We start from the raw sequence: 17,675 nt of genomic DNA, 5'->3' as shown, positions 1-17,675 counted from the left end.
GTTATTGAATTGAGGGCGCGATTCTAATTAATCGTGTTTGCTTCTCATTCGTACGAGGATTCGTATCAGAACAATTTTTCTAATAAAACTTTAAGTTTATTTTTTATATAAAATTTAAAATTTAGTTTAAATAATAAATATCTAATGATATAAAATAAGCATGAAAAAAATGACGCAAACGCGACAAAGAGACGGCAACACAACATCAGCAAATGTTTCTCTGATTTAATTAAGGCTTATTTTTTTATAACTTGAAAAATTATGCATTATATTCTTAAATTTTGTATGTTTATTCATTATTTAATCTTTTAATAGACTTAGTAGAATTTAAAATTATAACAAAGACTAAGAACCTTTTTGCATATTTAAACTCATACTAAATTACTAAATTTATTTAAAATTGTAAAACTCGATCCTTCCGAATAATGACTTCTCACGTACTAAACTATAAAATTCGATCGTGACGAAATCATATTATCATTCTAACTTTTTAAACCTTTATTACATATTAGTAAATATATTTCTATGCTCAAGAAAACGAACATGCAACATTCCCGGATACCAGCCAAGTAAATTTCGTAAAAAATTATAAAAAAAAACATGTTAAATTATATTTATGTTATTCTTGATCATACATATTAAAGAATAATTAATTATGGATGACATACATCTTGATACGGTCATCTAATGAAAGTCTTTTGATAAAATTCTCATACCCAGTGCTATGTAATACTTCAAGAGACCATATTTCGACAAAGGTTTGTCAAAAATTCTCAACAGATTTTGAGTCAAAATGTCACCAGATTTAATAGATAACCTCACAACATATCTCCACTCCACAAATAATCAGTATCATGATTCATTAGAAAGAGTTTTTCACAGAGAAAAGACCAAAGCCAACAGCGGCTAGGCGGGAGCTGCACATCAAAAATTAGGTGGATAGACCAATAGTGGCTTCACATTCTTTCTTCTCTCCTTCGTGGGGCGCAAGTGATGATTTCATCGACCCTCAGAATCATCTCAGCAGCTTCGGTTGCCGAGAGCAATACAGCTTGTTTCACTTTGAAAGCTTCTGATATCCCCAGCTCACCCATATCACCTACCTGAATTGGACCCAAAGAACTAACAGAGAGTGAAGGAGGACATTAAGTTACATAATTACTGTGAACCTCTTCTAGTCCTCTGTAAAATTATTAAAATTGCAATTGATGATCAAGCAAGTGGAAAGGCGTGCCTAGAAGTGATTCACATCATTATTCCCACGTTTATGAAACCACCATAAAGTTGGAATGAGAACTTTAACATGGTTATTAAAAGCTCAGAAATCGCAATGGCTCAAGGTGAAGCAACGACAAAGGCACAACTCTCACAGTGTGCCTGTGTCACCTTAAAGGTTGTCCACTAAGCATCATCAGACCACTACGAAGCTATTTCCCAGTCCTTTTCCATTTTTGGATCATTGCTTGGACCAATATATGTCTGTGTATCATCCAACCTAATTACTACCATGGATAAATGCATCTTAATACAGAACATAATAAGGGAAAGAGCATAATGCAAAATCAAGTTTATTTCCAAAATTGAAGAGAGTTACCCACCGATCCAGAGATGACATCAATACCAGCACGGCTTTCCTCCTTGTGGTGCTCTGCACGGAGTTGAGCAACCAATTCAGCACTGTCCAAACCTGCATTATCAGCAATGGTAGTTGGAATGGCAACCAGTGCCCGCGAAAAAGCTTCAATGGCATGAGATTTTTTTCCAGGAGTCCTCTTGGCAAGTTCATCAACTGCTTTTGCCATCACCATCTCTGGCCATCCGCCTCCAAGCAAAACTCTGCTGTCATTTACTGTTTGAGATAGCACACAAAGAGCATCATGCAGAGATCTTTCAGCTTCGTCCAACATGTGAGGGCTGACAACAGAGAGTGGTTTTATTTTAACATTAATATAATAACACTAAAATTCAAGAGCAAACTTCTTTAAATTTATCTTCACTCATCTCAAGTTGATAAACGAGTACACAAAACAAGCATCAGTTACTACCTTGAATGTTTGACAAAATCATGCCACAAGTATAATAGAGACTGCATTCAGTATAGCACTGTCAGATAACCAACTAAAAGATCCATGGTCTTAGACATGCATTCCATTGACCATATGTTCCAAACCATGCAGTGTTTCCGAGTCCAAGAAGAGTTAAATTTGAAAAGAATGAACCGGGTATATCATTGATCACGAAAGAAAGTAGCATTTGTGAATCATAAGCGAAAATCAGACACAAACAACTAGCAGAGGAAACTTGCATTAAGAAAAACAGAAGTTTAGGAAATCGTGTTTTATCTTTTCATGTCAACAACATTTCACTAAATAGACCTGAAAAGTAAATCCCCATTCTTTTAACAGACATGATTCAGCAAATAATAAAATTTCCAACATATTGTAAACCAGAAACTAAATAGTTGTGCCGATCATTAGTCTAATGATCTATGAAAATGACGAGAAAATAAGAATCGGTGAAGACAGTCAAATACGGTACCTTGCACCTCTAAGTACGATTGTGCATGCTTCACCCATTCCAACCCCAGAAAAGTGAATCAGTTTGTCTTCACCAATCATAATTTCATCAATTAGCTTGCAGTGTCCAAGCTTGACAGACTCCGGATTATCAAAGGTTGATGCTATTTCACCACCTGTAACAAGAGCTAGCCGCTCGATACCATCAAAATCAGCATGCTCGATTGCAAGCACTCCAGCATCAGCAAATAGTTCCTCTGGGAAATTGTAGATTAATTGTCGGTTAACAAAGCAGTTTATTCCATGATTAATGATCTTCTGCACTTTCTCTCTCATCTTTTCCTTCTCAGCCGTTTCAATTTCAGCAACCTTGGCCATTGAATCAACACGAACACGTGCCCCATAAATCTTCACCTTATCTGTATCCATTGCAGTATTTGCCACTAAAATCTTAGCATTCTCAATCCGTTTTGGTTGGCCAACACCAATTTTCTTGTCTAAAATAAATCTGAAGGGAAAAGAACTTCAACTGAAAAATCAATCATTTGACTAAGTTTCCTTTAAAATAATTGTTTTCAAATATAGACTGGAAAATACTTGGACATTTATAGTGCATCCACTAAAAAGCGCAAATATCACTACTCAAGAACAAAGACCATAACTACAAACACATTATAAGATAACAGTGCTTGAAACCAAAAGTATCAATATTTTCCTACTGAAGGCATCGAACAGTAGATAAGTATGAAGTTACAAACAACTAACAATTATTCGACTTAATACAGCATTTAGCGTAACGTTCAAGTAGGAAAAAATTTATGTCCCTACATCCTTCAGAAATTTCATAGTTTGTTGGCTGTCATCAGACATGCAAAGTAATTACATCTAGGCCATGTCAAAGATCAGTGAAATTTCAGCAAGCAGAAATTGATTCTCTCTCTTCTAACTGAAACCCGCCAATATTCAAAATAAACCTCAAATGAGGGAAAACAAGGAGAGATCAAAATACGCGAGATATGTAAAAGAACTGATATTTTACTATGTTCAGCTGGTTTACCCCTCATCCAAAAATGAATCTTTCAGTGAACCTCCAGGCTTCTTGATGATCTGAATAGACTCCAAATTGGTGCTTCCCTGTTATTTTCAACAAATCAGTTAAATTGTTTAGAAATAATGTCTAACAAAATGTGGAAAACTTCCAAGATAATGCAACCGCCAATAATGTAAGCAGAGAACAGGGGGGGAAAAGAATTTTCCTTGCTCTGTCATACTAAGACAAGCATCTTGAAGAATTTTTTTTTTTACAGAATACACACAAAATCAAATTTACAGAAGCCAAAGATGAATCCACCTTTGTACCATTAACATGCACTAACAACGAAATTTGGCAACAAGTTCAACAAACCAATACTATCCTATAAAGATTAGAGATTCGAAAGAAACAGAAATCCAAGCATGTAATCTTATGTTAGCATCATCATCATCATTGATTCATAAAATCAATTATGGTCGTGCATTCTTGAAAAACTTTTCAACAGAAGAAGTCAGATTGTTCTTACCATCCTAAACTATCAAAAAGTGGTCTAAATCAATCACTCTTTGGTTTACTTGGTAAAAATGATTCGCATCGAGATTTTTGCAAGGTCAATTCAATAATATTTGGAGTTCAGAAACCCGAAGGGATCTTAAAACATTATTTTTGACATTACCGAAATCTGAAGATAACTAGTTACAAGTGAAACATAACAATACCTTTAGCCTCATAACTGCGTCAACTGTCAGTTTCGCAAAATGCCCTTTATCCTGAGATAGAATTTTGGAGCTCAAAGTAGTCATTGCGATCTTCATCAAATCTTCTTTAAATTTCTCTGTATGAAAATTTTAAAATTAAACGAAAGCATCATGAGAACTCAATCAAACATATGACCAAGTGCTAAACTCCTTTTTCGTGTCGAATTATTTTCTTAAAGAAAGTGAAATACGCACCCTAATTACAAAAACATTTTGTTGACTTTTCAAACAATGCCAGTGCGACGATCGGGTGAAGGATCAATATTAGGGATCAAAAGATCAACTATATTAAATGATGAGAAGAATGCTAAAGAATCACCTGCATCCAGTTTATTATCCACAACCTTTTCCAGCAATGCATTTCTGGAACATTCTGCTGCCATGCGGAATCCTGATGGAAATTTACATAAATAAAAACATCTTCCAACTTTTAGAAATATACAGATTCTAAATAGAGCTACCTTCATAGCAATCATACAAAACGAGAAAGTGTTTATATTAGCTAGATTAAGTAAGATAACACAACATAAAAATCAATTTTCTTGTTTAAAAAATTATCACTTAGCTAGGAAACAGAGAAACAATGGTGGGTATAGAATAGAGACAAATATATAAGAAGTCAAAACTCAAAACCGCAAAAAGACTACCTAGAGCTAACAAATCATCAGGTTATATACTGGTTCAGCTTCCATGTTGATGATGAACAGTAAAGAAATTTGAAGGGAATTGCTACATATTCGAGCAAACAGAAAAGGATGTTCCAGTTCAAGATAAGAAAATAGTAAATACAAGTCATAACTGAGTAGCATAAGACATACCTTCAATAATAGTCGTGGGATGAATCTTTGCATTTACCAGCTTCTCTGCCTCCCTCAGAAGCTCCCCAGCCAAAACAACTACCGAAGTTGTCCCATCACCAACTTCATCATCTTGAACTTTCGAGATGTCTGATGATTAAATTAAAGTTTTGACAATGCACAAGATACAGTGATAAGTTCTACGCTATCATTCATTTCAAGAAAACATTACCACCTACACAACTCGCTGCTGATAGAGATCCATACCAAATTATTTTACCTTATCCAAACCAGAAACATTCTTAAGGCAATGCCCAACAAAGTGAAAAATAATTATTATTATGATAGACCAAAAGATTAGAAATACATTACTTGGTCATCCATAAAAATTATTTTAAAAAATAATCATAATGTCCACCACAGTTGTCAAAGGCAAGCCCAGGCGCTCGTCTGGACTAGCCTTGCAAGTGCCCTCAGAAGGACTAGCTTTGGAAGTGAATTTTTATAATTACTTGTTTAAAACAAAGGCCTAAACAACTACAAAAGGACCGATTTCATAGTTTTTGGATAAAGAGGAATAAGAAATTGATGTTGATAAAGAAAATGATAAAGACAAGTCCGAAAGTTCTGGGTACACTGATAATTCGTTTGAAGAATATGAACCTGATTTAGATGATTGAATAATTTTAATCATGTTACTAATTACTATTAAGTTATTAATTATTTTTTGTTTTGAGTGACATTAAGACTTAATTATTTCATATTTTAATATAACTATTCTAAAATAAATATATTTTTAAAAAATTTAAAAATGTGCGTCTTGATTCAGTAAGGCACACGCATTGCCTTGCGCCTCAGGCTCTATGGCCCTTGTGCGCCTCGGTGCGCCTTTGACAACTATGGTCCACTATTACATAATAGATCATAGCAATCAATAGCAAGAGCATTCTACTAAAGAAAAATGCACAAAACAGGCACATTAAGTGAAAAAGTAAAGGAAGCAGGGAAAAAAAGGAAAATATAAGAAAACAATGCCAAGGATACCAACAAGTACTTTGGCCGCAGGATTGTCAATATGCAAAGACTTTAAGATGGTTGCTCCATCATTCGTGACTGTGACGCTGTGACCTCTACCAGTTGATTGCAATATCTTATCCTGCAACAGAAAATGGTCCAACGATGTAACACTTCACCAAATTATTTCAGATGAACCTGAAAATATCTGAGAAAAGGTTGCTTACCATTCCCTTGGGTCCCAAAGTTGTCTTCACCAAGTCAGCAATTGCCATTGCTCCAACAAAAGAGGCCTAAAATAAGACCATACCTAATCAGTATAGAAAGGAATTGATCAAGTGCAACTAACATATAAGAAAATTACTCTGAAAAAGTGGTAATAGATTGGAAGAGTACAAAGATAATATTAGGAAAATTCTAGTAGTGCAAATAAACACATTACATGCCATGTACCAGCCATCTTTGGTGTCTTTTATAAACAAAACTTCGATAAAAAGATTCAAATTATATGTATTAGAAGCTAAAAAACTCACCATTCTAGCACGCTCACCTTTTTCTTCAGTAGCCTCATCTTTAAAAAGTTTCTCAATCTAGACACTCAAAAAAAGTGATTATAAACCACAAACTTATGAGATGAGAAATACACAAAAATGCAACCTCGGCATCAGAAGTGTAGAAGAATCTGACATACCGCCATAGGAACAGATGTTGGTGATTAATATATTGCAGGCGCTCAAAACAAAATGATTATCTGTAGAAAAAGATGGAAAAATGTGCATCTTTAATCAAACATATCAAAACTGGAAAATCATTAATATCAATCGCATCTCAGAGTAAGACATGCAATCACTGTAAGAGAACGTCTTCCCGTACTCCAATTTAAAAGAAAAAGGAAACACATAGTACTTCAATAGCGATAATAGCTAAATACATTTTTCACAACCAAAATAATTTCTTAGAAAGCTTACAATAAATTTATGTTGTCCCCCACAATGCAACATCAATTGAGATTTGAGAATGAACCAAATCAAGAGGAAACCAACTGAAATAATTGATTTTTAATCAAACACCAAAATGGCCACACAGAGACGCGAAATGCGCAGACCACGATATAACTATTCGTAGGTCTACTATACAATACTACATGAAATAAACCACAGCCCATACAATAACTTCAAAAATTCAAAAAAAAAAACAACGACCAAGAAAATACAGAACATCAGCCACTAACTTCCGAGGATCTGACTTGAAACCGAAAAAAAGAGCAAATAAATAAAATTGTCCCTTCGAGCTGCGAATGAGTTCCGGCGAACAGAGGAGACTGCCGAAGAACTAAGAATGGGGGTTTTGTAAAGGAAACCAAATTGTTTTTTTCGAAATGAAGGGTCGGATTTGCAGGGGCGAGAGTGAGGCCCACGAAATCTGAAATTCAACACAAAATCAAAAGAAATTATGAAATATCAGTTGACTTTACGACTCAGAAGGAGAAGAAGCGGCTTCCAACGACGATAGAAGGAGCGGCGAGGGGAGAGCAAAGTCTGAAGATGATAAATGAAATCAAAGGCACAAACTGCGCTCAAGTTAGGTTAGGGTTTGGAGTTTAAAATATATTTAAATTAAAGAATAGTAATCATATATAATAATTTAAAAAAAAAATCAATAAAAGCAAGCCTCTCTCTTTAGATAAAATAATATGTGTTTTGTTTGAAAAATAGTTCGAACATGTTTGAGTTCGACTCGAATTTAGAAACATCGATTTCAAATCGAATGTTTTTTTATTCGGCTCAAAAAACTCAAGAGAAAACTCAATTCTTTTACTGTCCTTTGTTGGGTATTCAAAATATTTGATAGTATTGTTATTGTAAATTTGAAAGAAAAAAAAAATCAACCACCCATCTTAATGGTATCCGAAAATTTCAGGTCGTGCCAGGTACCCAAAATTTAATGTATAAAACCAACCAAAAAAATGGACTCTTCTATTGTAGGTAAACAACCAAGAAAATCCAAAACAAAAAGGATCGTCGCCCCCACAGTTTTCGAATTGATGGAGTAGGTGATCGCGGGATCGAATGGACTCACTCATTAGGAAGAGTACCGTATATTCTAAACAGGTTTCTAGTTGAATCGGCGGCCTAAAATAAGTATAAAGGTCACTTGAGTTTGAGACTAACGTCTATGATATAAAAGATATATTTCATTAGTAAGGGTATTGAGATGTCCATTCATGCAGATGAGTGATCATTTAATGATGCACTAACAATCCTTCCTCCAACTTTCCAAATGGATATCACTTATCGAGTGGAATATGATTGTAAACTATCAGTCCTTCGACCTAGGACAACATGGAGGCTCTGCGTACTAGCATTGCACTTTGACTCGTTTACCGACTCTATCGAGGGTCATTAGGTGACGAGGTTAGGTTTAGTTTCGAAATATGTAGGAGCCAATTCATTGTAGTCAATGATTAACAGTTTGCTTAAGGGTGAAGATATCCTATGTGATCCGATGAGTTAATAGTGTAAGGAATCTCTTGTATAAGTAAGACATGTGCATTTTGTTAATGTGTTTCCTCAAATGCACATACCAGTATTATTAATTAAAGATATATCACATTGTTATCGAATTCATTTGCAACTCACCATATACCAATGATTGCAGATTCGATTGGGATATACGAGTTGAAGGGACTTTATTGTAAACTAATAATAACTTAAGGTTCATCAAGACACTATCAGTGATACCTAGATGATCATAGAGTGATGCGACTAGACACTCTTACAATGATCTGATAGGTGCAATCAAACTTCAGTTCTGACGTTCTTATCAAGGATTTATGATAAGAATGGGGCTAATTATGTTAAGCTCGAATAAGAATAAATGTTATTCTGAATCACACGAAATTTTGAAACCTCGGTTAGTTGTATCTGTGACTATTGAGGTTCACACAAGTATTATATTATGTGTTCCCATTGAGATAGTCAAGAAGTTGAATTTAGCGACTGTAGTTTGATGGAGATCAAATAGATTGTCTATTAAGGAGTTTATAAGTGGATTCTATGTAATGGAAGTTGTTGAAGATTGTAACACTCATGACTAAAATGCATAATTAGTGCGGAAGCTTTAAAATATAATTTGGAGAAAATGTGTAAATTTTTTTAAAAAAATTGGGCAGCATCTCCCCACAAATAGGACATGCCACCTATCTCAAGCAACACATAAAATACATACAAAAGATTTTCATATTCATCAGATACCATTTACTATAGTATTTACACATATTTCTAATTCAAATACCAAGACAAGGTTTACAATGTTTCCCAAAATAACCGGCTACTTCATGAGCAAGCTAAAGTGCATGTGAAACGTCTGCTTATTCTTTTTCTTAAAAAGTACTAGAATTTTTTTTTTTTGCAAACCTCACATAGCATTCGGCCGAATCATAAAATATTTTGGAACCATTTTAAAAGTAAAGCACCCAACTATTTTATCAACTCAAAAACATTACTTGAAAAGTATAGCCCATACTATAATATCTCAAAAACCACTCATAAATAAAACGTCGTAAAAATATCTTTAACATAACTTAAAATCATGAATCATAACTAGTGCGGAAAACTAGCGTCGGTCCTCGGGTTATGTGCACATTCAGTCCAGTCAGATCAACCATCAAGACCTCCATTCACATTATTATCATAATAACCTGCATCAATCACACCTAGTGAGTCTAAAGACTCAACACATCATATCATTGATAACAAGTAATACATAATCCAGTTAACATATAACAGTGAAAAATATTTGTACTTAAAATATAATTTCTTAATAATGCATAAACTTTAAACTTAAACATTTTCAAAAACATAAACTTATCACATAAACATATTCATATTCATATCCATATTCGTATCAACATATTCATAGTCGTGTCAACATATTCATATTCATGTTCGTGTTTTGTTGAATTCAGATCGTGACGGTGACTCGTATTCTTGATCGTATTGGGCGATGGATCCATCTAAAGAAACCACAGTACTAGGCAGCGGGGACACCAGCAACACTCTCACCGGTCAACTGGGCCTTGGCCAACGTATTAACATATTCGTATTCGTATTCGTATTCGTATCCATATCCAAGAAAACACGATATTTGGCTCCCATTGGGACCATAACCCTCACGATATTTCCAACATGTAGTAGTCACAATCCCTTCACGTCCTTCAACATGTTATCATCACTTAATAAAAACATGCATAATATCATTTTTATTTTGAAACCAAGCATGCAATATAACTTTTAAATGCCCATTTTAAACCTTAAAATTCATAAACATTTAAAAATCATAATTTAACATGTTAAAATCATAAATATCCATAAATATTTTAAAATAAAAATTTTTAATAGATTTAAAATCCGTAAACATTTTAAATAAACGTTTTAACATATTAAATCATAAAATATTAAACATATTAACGTCTTAAAAATCCATAAACATTTAAAATTGACATATTAACATATAAACATCCATAATCATTGAAAATAATCATATTAACATATAAAACAGCATTCAGGACACTGCCATGACGTTTACTAATTTTTAGGTGTAAAAAAACCGTTTTACCCCTAGATGTAAAATTTCACGTTTTTGATATTTTCTTAATTTCATTGACTCTAACATATCTCAAATAATTATTTAAGCTTACACGAATTTTCTCATATTTTTATTTAGCCTAATTCGACGACTTTTAAATTAATCTTTAAATATAACGTATTAATGCGTTTTAATCTCGAATTAAACCAAACCTTAGTATAAAATTTCCAAATTGAAAACTTAGACTTATAATAATTATTTAAACTTAAACCTAATTTTTCATAATTTTATAAGCCTTAAACTAGGTTTTTCAATTAACTCGTTAGTTAGCGTTTCGTGCGGCGATTAAATCCAGAATAAATCCAAAACTCGCTATTTTGATCCCAAATTTTAAACATAACCTTTTTATGATTTATTCTACCCTTACAAGTCATGAGCGATACCCGTTGACCCATGGATTTAATTTTTAGTTCTTAAATCTCGTTTTTGACCCTTAACTGAACACACCGAGCCATCACATAATTTACTCGAGCCACGCCCGAGCCACCTTGAGCCAAAACCTAGCCAACTCACCTAGGGAACCTCTTGACCAAGCCCAGCCCGAAAAACCAGCACTGGGCCGCTCACAAACTTGCTGGAAACTTGACCCAATTGCATGTGTGTGTACGTGAGGTGTTCTAATTACATTAGGAATCCTTGCTTGCCTAGGGCTCTTCCAGCCGAGCCACCACCGAACCACTATGACCCTAACCGACCCTGGACCACTCCCAGACCCAGCCCAAACCAGCCCAAGACCTTGAACCGCAAGCACGACACACCTGAATCAGAAACAGCATGCGCGCTTCCCTTGCTGTTTGTAGGCGCTGTGAGTTTCCTACTTCGGCTAGGACTTCCTGCTCGAGCCTTCCTCAAGCCCGAACCCTCCTGACCCTCTTTGGACCACCCTGAGCCACAGCCTAGATGATCTAGCCCAGCCCTCTCTCGAGCCACCTTCTGAAAACTCTCGGCCGATCTTCATCACTCTACAGGAAGAGTCCTATGCAGCGTGGGCTCTTCCCTAGCCTGGCTGTGCGCGTCCTAGCCCTCAAGGACTCCACCAGGACCTCTCTCTCAACCCTACTCGAGCCCCAGCCAGCCCTGGCCAAGCCCCAAGGCCCCATGCAAAGCCACCAAGCCCTTGCATCAAACACAATCCAACACACACTCACGGTTCCTGTTTCTAATTTTTCTATGGTTCCAGCTTGTGGTTTCTTTTAAAAATTGTCATGTTTGGTCATATTTCTTCATATTTTATCATGTTTTGTCATCTCCTAATTCATGGCAGCCTCTTAACACATAGAGACATATTTGTGGAACCAAATAACACAAGTTCAGAACATGTATATTCATGGTTACGAAAATAAAAGATTGTGTGACTTATTTTCAAGCAAATTCATAAATAATTATATAATATGGTGTGATGATGAGTAAAAGGAGAATATAGCGTGCCTTTGCGTAATTAACGCACGATTATTCGATGGCGATGCGAAGAACGGCGGTGCGGAGTCTAGGCTGAAATTTCCTTCCAAAAAGCCGAAGCTTTTCCTCTACCAAGTGGCGTGTGTGATTGCAAGGGAGAGTTTGAAGTTTGTAGGGGTGTGGGGCGTGGGATTCAAGGGTTTAATGAGGAGGGTTTGAATATTATATAGTTTATTTAAACTAATCAAGTCTTGGGCCATTAAGAGGTTAATTAGGCTCATTAGTTTATTGAAAATAATTTAAATTAAATAAGTTTGTGAATTTATTAGTCGGGTTGCCAAAATGTTCGTATTTTTGTTGAAAATCCAACACCGATAAAAATTACGTCCCGACATATAAAATCACCTCAAAACTCCTTTTTTTCAAAAATAAGAAAAAGCATCACCCTTAATTTAAATAATTAAAAACAATAGTTTGACAAAAACATTTTCTAATTTTCAGCCATCGGTCTCCGTTCCTCGATCGCAACTCGAATAACCTTTTAAAAATACAATTTAATGAAACAATGTAGAAAATATAATTTTAAATATGTCAACATGCACAACATAATTAATTTTTGCAATTAAAATAATTAATTAAAATACAGGAGCATTTAATAATTCAAATACATGTGGTTCGTGTGGACCTTTAAATTTTCGGGGCGTTACAATCTTCCCCCCTTAAATTGAGTTTCGTCCTCGAAATTCGCTTATCCTCGATAATCAAAAGTTTAGACTTAGTTCTAGTATCCCAAAAATCTACGCTTCCGCTGCGCTACTCTGATCAAACTTAAGTTCTAGAATGTCCTTACATCTCCTTGATTACAATTAATTTTTTCCTTCTAAATCCTTATTTGCAATTCGCAACTTAAAAAGACCCATGATGACTTAGTGCTGTTACTAATATAACCTCGAATTTCAACTTTGCTTACAATTCCCAATATTAAAATATGGATGACCATACTTATCGTATATTACTTTCTTTATTTTATACCCAAAATATTCATCAACTTATCAATTTGAATCTTAAAATCCCAAACACACCTTCAAATTCTTAGATTTTCAAGTTTAATATTGATTCAATCTTAAAAACCCTTGATTAGCACTCCTTATCAAATTATAACCAAAATATCACAAGGATTCCAAATATTCTTAAAAAGTCTAAATCCTCAAAATTCTTACCATTTAACCCATTCAATTCTCACTTATTGTTAAACTAGTCCCCAAATTCCATAATAATTGCAAAGTAAATTCTTAATTTCCTCAAAAATTTTCCTAATATGTCCTTAATTTCGAAAATCCTACGATTAACCCATAAGTTCTTGTCATTCATAATTTCCTTCTACAGGTTTCTAATAACGAAATTTCAAAAATTTTAAACTTATTTACCAAAAAATCAATTACAATAACCAATATTACCTTTCATCAAACTTAAAATCCCAATTTATACATTTTCTTACTCTCAAATTCGTTGCAAATCCTTAAATCATCATTCCTTACGTCTAATTCCCAAAAATTAATTCGACTAGTTACCATGAATCATAAATATTTTCTTAAAAAATCTACGTGTCCCAAAGCATTCATAATATTCATGATTAACTTATAGCCCAAAGAATAGAACGTCAATACTAAAACCCAAAAATCAACATCGTCCAATTCCACCACAAAGCCAACATGCTTTGAAATCAAATAATTTCTTAATTCATATCGTATCACGTATGAAAATTCTAATGCATATAAAACATATATCCTCATAATGCTATTAAACATATTACGTAAACATATAATTCATATAATTATGCAGGTAACATCATAAAATCATATAAAGCATGTAAACTTACAAGTTGAGGCTTGACGACTGATCTTCCCGACGCTGATGGTGTCACAACCCTTTACAGAATCATTGCTCTGATACTAACTGAAATGTCTGCTTATTCTTTTTCTTAAAAAGTATTAGAATTTTTTTTTTGCAAACCTCACATAGCATTCGGCCGAATCATAAAATATTTTGGAACCATTTTAAAAGTAAAACACCCAACTATTTTATCAACTCAAAAACATTATTTGAAAAGTATAGCCCATATTATAACCTCTCAAAAACCACTCATAAATAAAATGTCGTAAAAATATCTTTAACATAACTTAAAATCATGAATCATAACTAGTGCGGAAAACTAGCGTCGGTCCTCGGGTTATGTGCACCTTCAGTCCAGTCAGATCAACCATCAAGACCTCCATTCACATTATTATCATAATAACCTGCATCAATCACACCTAGTGAGTCTAAAGACTCAACACATCATATCATTAATAACAAGTAATACATAATCCAGTTAACATATAACAGTGAAAAATATTTGTACTTAAAATATCATTTTCTTAATAATGCATAAACTTTAAACTTAAACATTTTCAAAAACATAAACATATCACATAAACATATTCATATTCATATCCATATTCGTATCAACATATTCATAGTCGTGTCAACATATTCATATTCATGTTCGTGTTTTGTTGAATTCAGATCGTGATGGTGACTCGTATTCTTGATCGTATTGGGCGATGGATCCATATAAAGAAACCATAGTACTAGGCAGCGGGGACACCAGCAACACTCTCACCGGTCAACTGGGCCTTGGCCAACGTATTAACATATTCGTATTCGCATTCGTATTCGTATCCATATCCAAGAAAACACGATATTTGGCTCCCATTGGGACCATAACCCTCACGATATTTCCAACATGTAGTAGTCACAATCCCTTCACGTCCTTCAACATGTTATCATCACTTAATAAAAACATGCATAATATCATTTTTATTTTGAAACCAAGCATGCAACATATCTTTTAAATGCCCATTTTAAACCTTAAAATTCATAAACATTTAAAAATCATAATTAAACATGTTAAAATCATAAATATCTATAAATATTTTAAAATAAACATTTTTAATAGATTTAAAATCTGTAAACATTTTAAATAAACGTTTTAACATATTAAATTATAAAACATTAAACATATTAACGTCTTAAAAATCCACAAACATTTAAAATTGACATATTAACATATAAACATCCATAATCATTGAAAATAATCATATTAACATATAAAACAGCATTCAGGACACTGCCATGACGTTTACTAATTTTTAGGTGTAAAAAAATCGTTTTACCCCTAGACGTAAAATTTACGTTTTTGACATTTTATTAATTTCATTGACTCTAACATGTTCCAAATAATTATTTAAGCTCACATGAATTTTCTCATATTTTTATTTAGCTTAATTCGACGACTTTTAAATTAATCTTTAAATATAACGTATTAATGCGTTTTAATCCCGAATTAAACCAAACCTTAATATAAAATTCCCAAATTGAAAACTTAGACTTATAATAATTATTTAAACTTAAACCTAATTTTTCATAATTTTATAAGGCTTAAAACTAGGTTTTTCAATTAACTCGTTAGTTAGCGTTTCGTGCGGCGATTAAATCCAGAATAAATCCAAAACTCGTTATTTTGATCCCAAATTTTAAACATTACCTTTTTATGATTTATTCTACCCTTCCAAGTCATGAGCCACATTCGTTGACCCATGGATTTATTTTTTAGTTCTTAAATCTCGTTTTTGACCCTTAACTGAACACACCGAGCCATCTCATAATTTACTCGAGCCACGCCCGAGCCACCTTGAGCCAAAACCTAGCCAACCCACCTAGGGACCCTCCTTACCAAGCCCAGCCCGAAAAACCAGCCCTGGCCCGCTCACAAACTTGCTGGAAACTTGACCCAATTGCATGTGTGTGTACGTGAGGTGTTCTAATTACATTAGGAATCCTTGCTAGCCTAAGGCTCTTCCAGCCGAGCCACCACCGAACCACTATGACCCTAACCGACCCTGGACCATGCCCAGACCCAGCCCAAACCAGCCCAGGACCTTGAACCCCAAGCACGACACACCTGAATCAGAAACAGCATGCGCGCTTCCCTTGCTGTTTGTAGGCGCTGTGAGTTTCCTACTTCGGCTAGGACTTCCTGCTCGAGCCTTCCTCAAGCCCGAACCCTCCTGACCCTCTCTGGACCACCCTGAGCCATAGCCTAGATGATCTAGCCCAGCCCTCTCTCGAGCCACCTTCTGAAAACTCTCGGCCGATCTTCATCACTCTACGGGAAGAGTCCTATGCAGCGTGGGCTCTTCCCTAGCCTGGCTGTGCGCGTCGTAGCCCTCAAGGACTCCACCAGGCCCTCTCTCTCAACCCTACTCGAGCCACAGCCAGCCCTGGCCAAGCCCCAAGGCCCCATGCAAAGCCACCAAGCCCTTGCATCAAACACAATTCAACACAATTTAGCGTGCCTTTGCGTAATTAACGCACGATTATTCGATGGCGATGCGAAGAACGGCTGTGCGGAGTCTAGGCTGAAATTTCCTTCCAAAGAGCCGAAGCTTTTCCTCTACCAAGTGGCGTGTGTGATTGCAAGGGAGAGTTTGAAGTTTGTAGGGGTGTGGGGCGTGGGATTCAAGGGTTTTATGGGGAGGGTTTGAATATTACATAGTTTATTTAAACTAATCAAGTCTTGGCCCATTAAGAGGTTAATTAGGCCCATTAGTACTTACTTAAAATATTGAAAATAATTTAAATTAAATAAGTTTGTGAATTTATTAGTCGGGTTGCCAAAACGTTCGTATTTTTGTTGAAAATCCAACACCGATAAAAATTACTTCCCTGCATATAAAATCACCTCAAAATTCCTTTTTTTCAAAAATAATAAAAAGCATCACCCTTAATTTAAATAATTAAAAACAATAGTTTGACAAAAACATTTTCTAATTTTCAGCCATCGGTCTCCGTTCCTCGATCGCAACTCGAATAACCTTTTAAAAATACAATTTAATGAAACAATGTAGAAAATATAATTTTAAATATGTCAACATGCACAACATAATTAATTTATGCAATTAAAACAATTAATTAAAATACAGGAGCATTTAATAATTCAAATACATGTGGTTCGTGTGGACCTTTAAAATTTCGGGGCGTTACAATCTTCCCCCCTTAAATTGAGTTTCGTCCTCGAAATTCGCTTATCCTCGATAATCAAAAGTTTAGACTTAGTTCTAGTATCCCAAAAATCCACGCTTCCGCTGCGCTACTCTGATCAAACTTAAATTTTCTTCTAAATCCTTATTTGCAATTCGCAACTTAAAAAGACCCATGATGACTTAGTGCTGTTACTAATATAACCTCGAATTTCAACTTTGCTTACAATTCTCAATATTAAAATATAGATGACCATACATATCGTATATTATTTTCTTTATTTTATATCCAAAATATTCATCAACTTATCAGTTTGAATCTTAAAATCCCAAACACACCTTCAAATTCTTAGATTTTCAAGCCTTATATTGATTCAATCTTAAAAATCCCTGATTAGCACTCCTTATCACATTATAACCAAAATATCCCA

General features: G+C 34.6%; 1 protein-coding gene across 3 annotated transcripts; it reads right to left on the bottom strand.

Moving 5' to 3' along the window:
* Positions 1–685: 685 nt before the first annotated feature.
* LOC142522168 (T-complex protein 1 subunit beta-like) lies at positions 686–7,711 on the bottom strand. 3 transcript variants are annotated; one of them, XM_075625319.1, is made up of 12 exons: positions 7,350–7,711; positions 6,810–6,869; positions 6,652–6,708; positions 6,346–6,411; positions 6,149–6,260; positions 5,126–5,254; positions 4,627–4,698; positions 4,269–4,384; positions 3,574–3,650; positions 2,539–3,024; positions 1,599–1,914; positions 686–1,103 (listed from the first exon to the last, which is right to left on the bottom strand). In XM_075625319.1, exons 2-12 carry the CDS (start codon positions 6,813–6,815, stop codon positions 957–959), a joined length of 1,584 nt encoding a protein of 527 aa, XP_075481434.1. In that variant the 5' UTR covers positions 6,816–6,869; positions 7,350–7,711; the 3' UTR covers positions 686–956. The 3 variants fall into 3 exon arrangements, with proteins under 3 accessions (XP_075481434.1, XP_075481433.1, XP_075481435.1); XM_075625318.1 differs by having other exon boundaries at positions 6,810–6,871; positions 7,405–7,711; XM_075625320.1 differs by lacking the exon at positions 7,350–7,711 and adding an exon at positions 7,087–7,275.
* Positions 7,712–17,675: the final 9,964 nt, after the last annotated feature.

This window comes from Primulina tabacum, chromosome 13, assembly GCF_025594145.1.
Source record: "Primulina tabacum isolate GXHZ01 chromosome 13, ASM2559414v2, whole genome shotgun sequence".
Classification (NCBI taxonomy): domain Eukaryota; kingdom Viridiplantae; phylum Streptophyta; class Magnoliopsida; order Lamiales; family Gesneriaceae; genus Primulina; species Primulina tabacum.
Note: the sequence above shows the minus strand (reverse complement) of the source record. Positions and strands in the feature narration are given on the sequence as shown.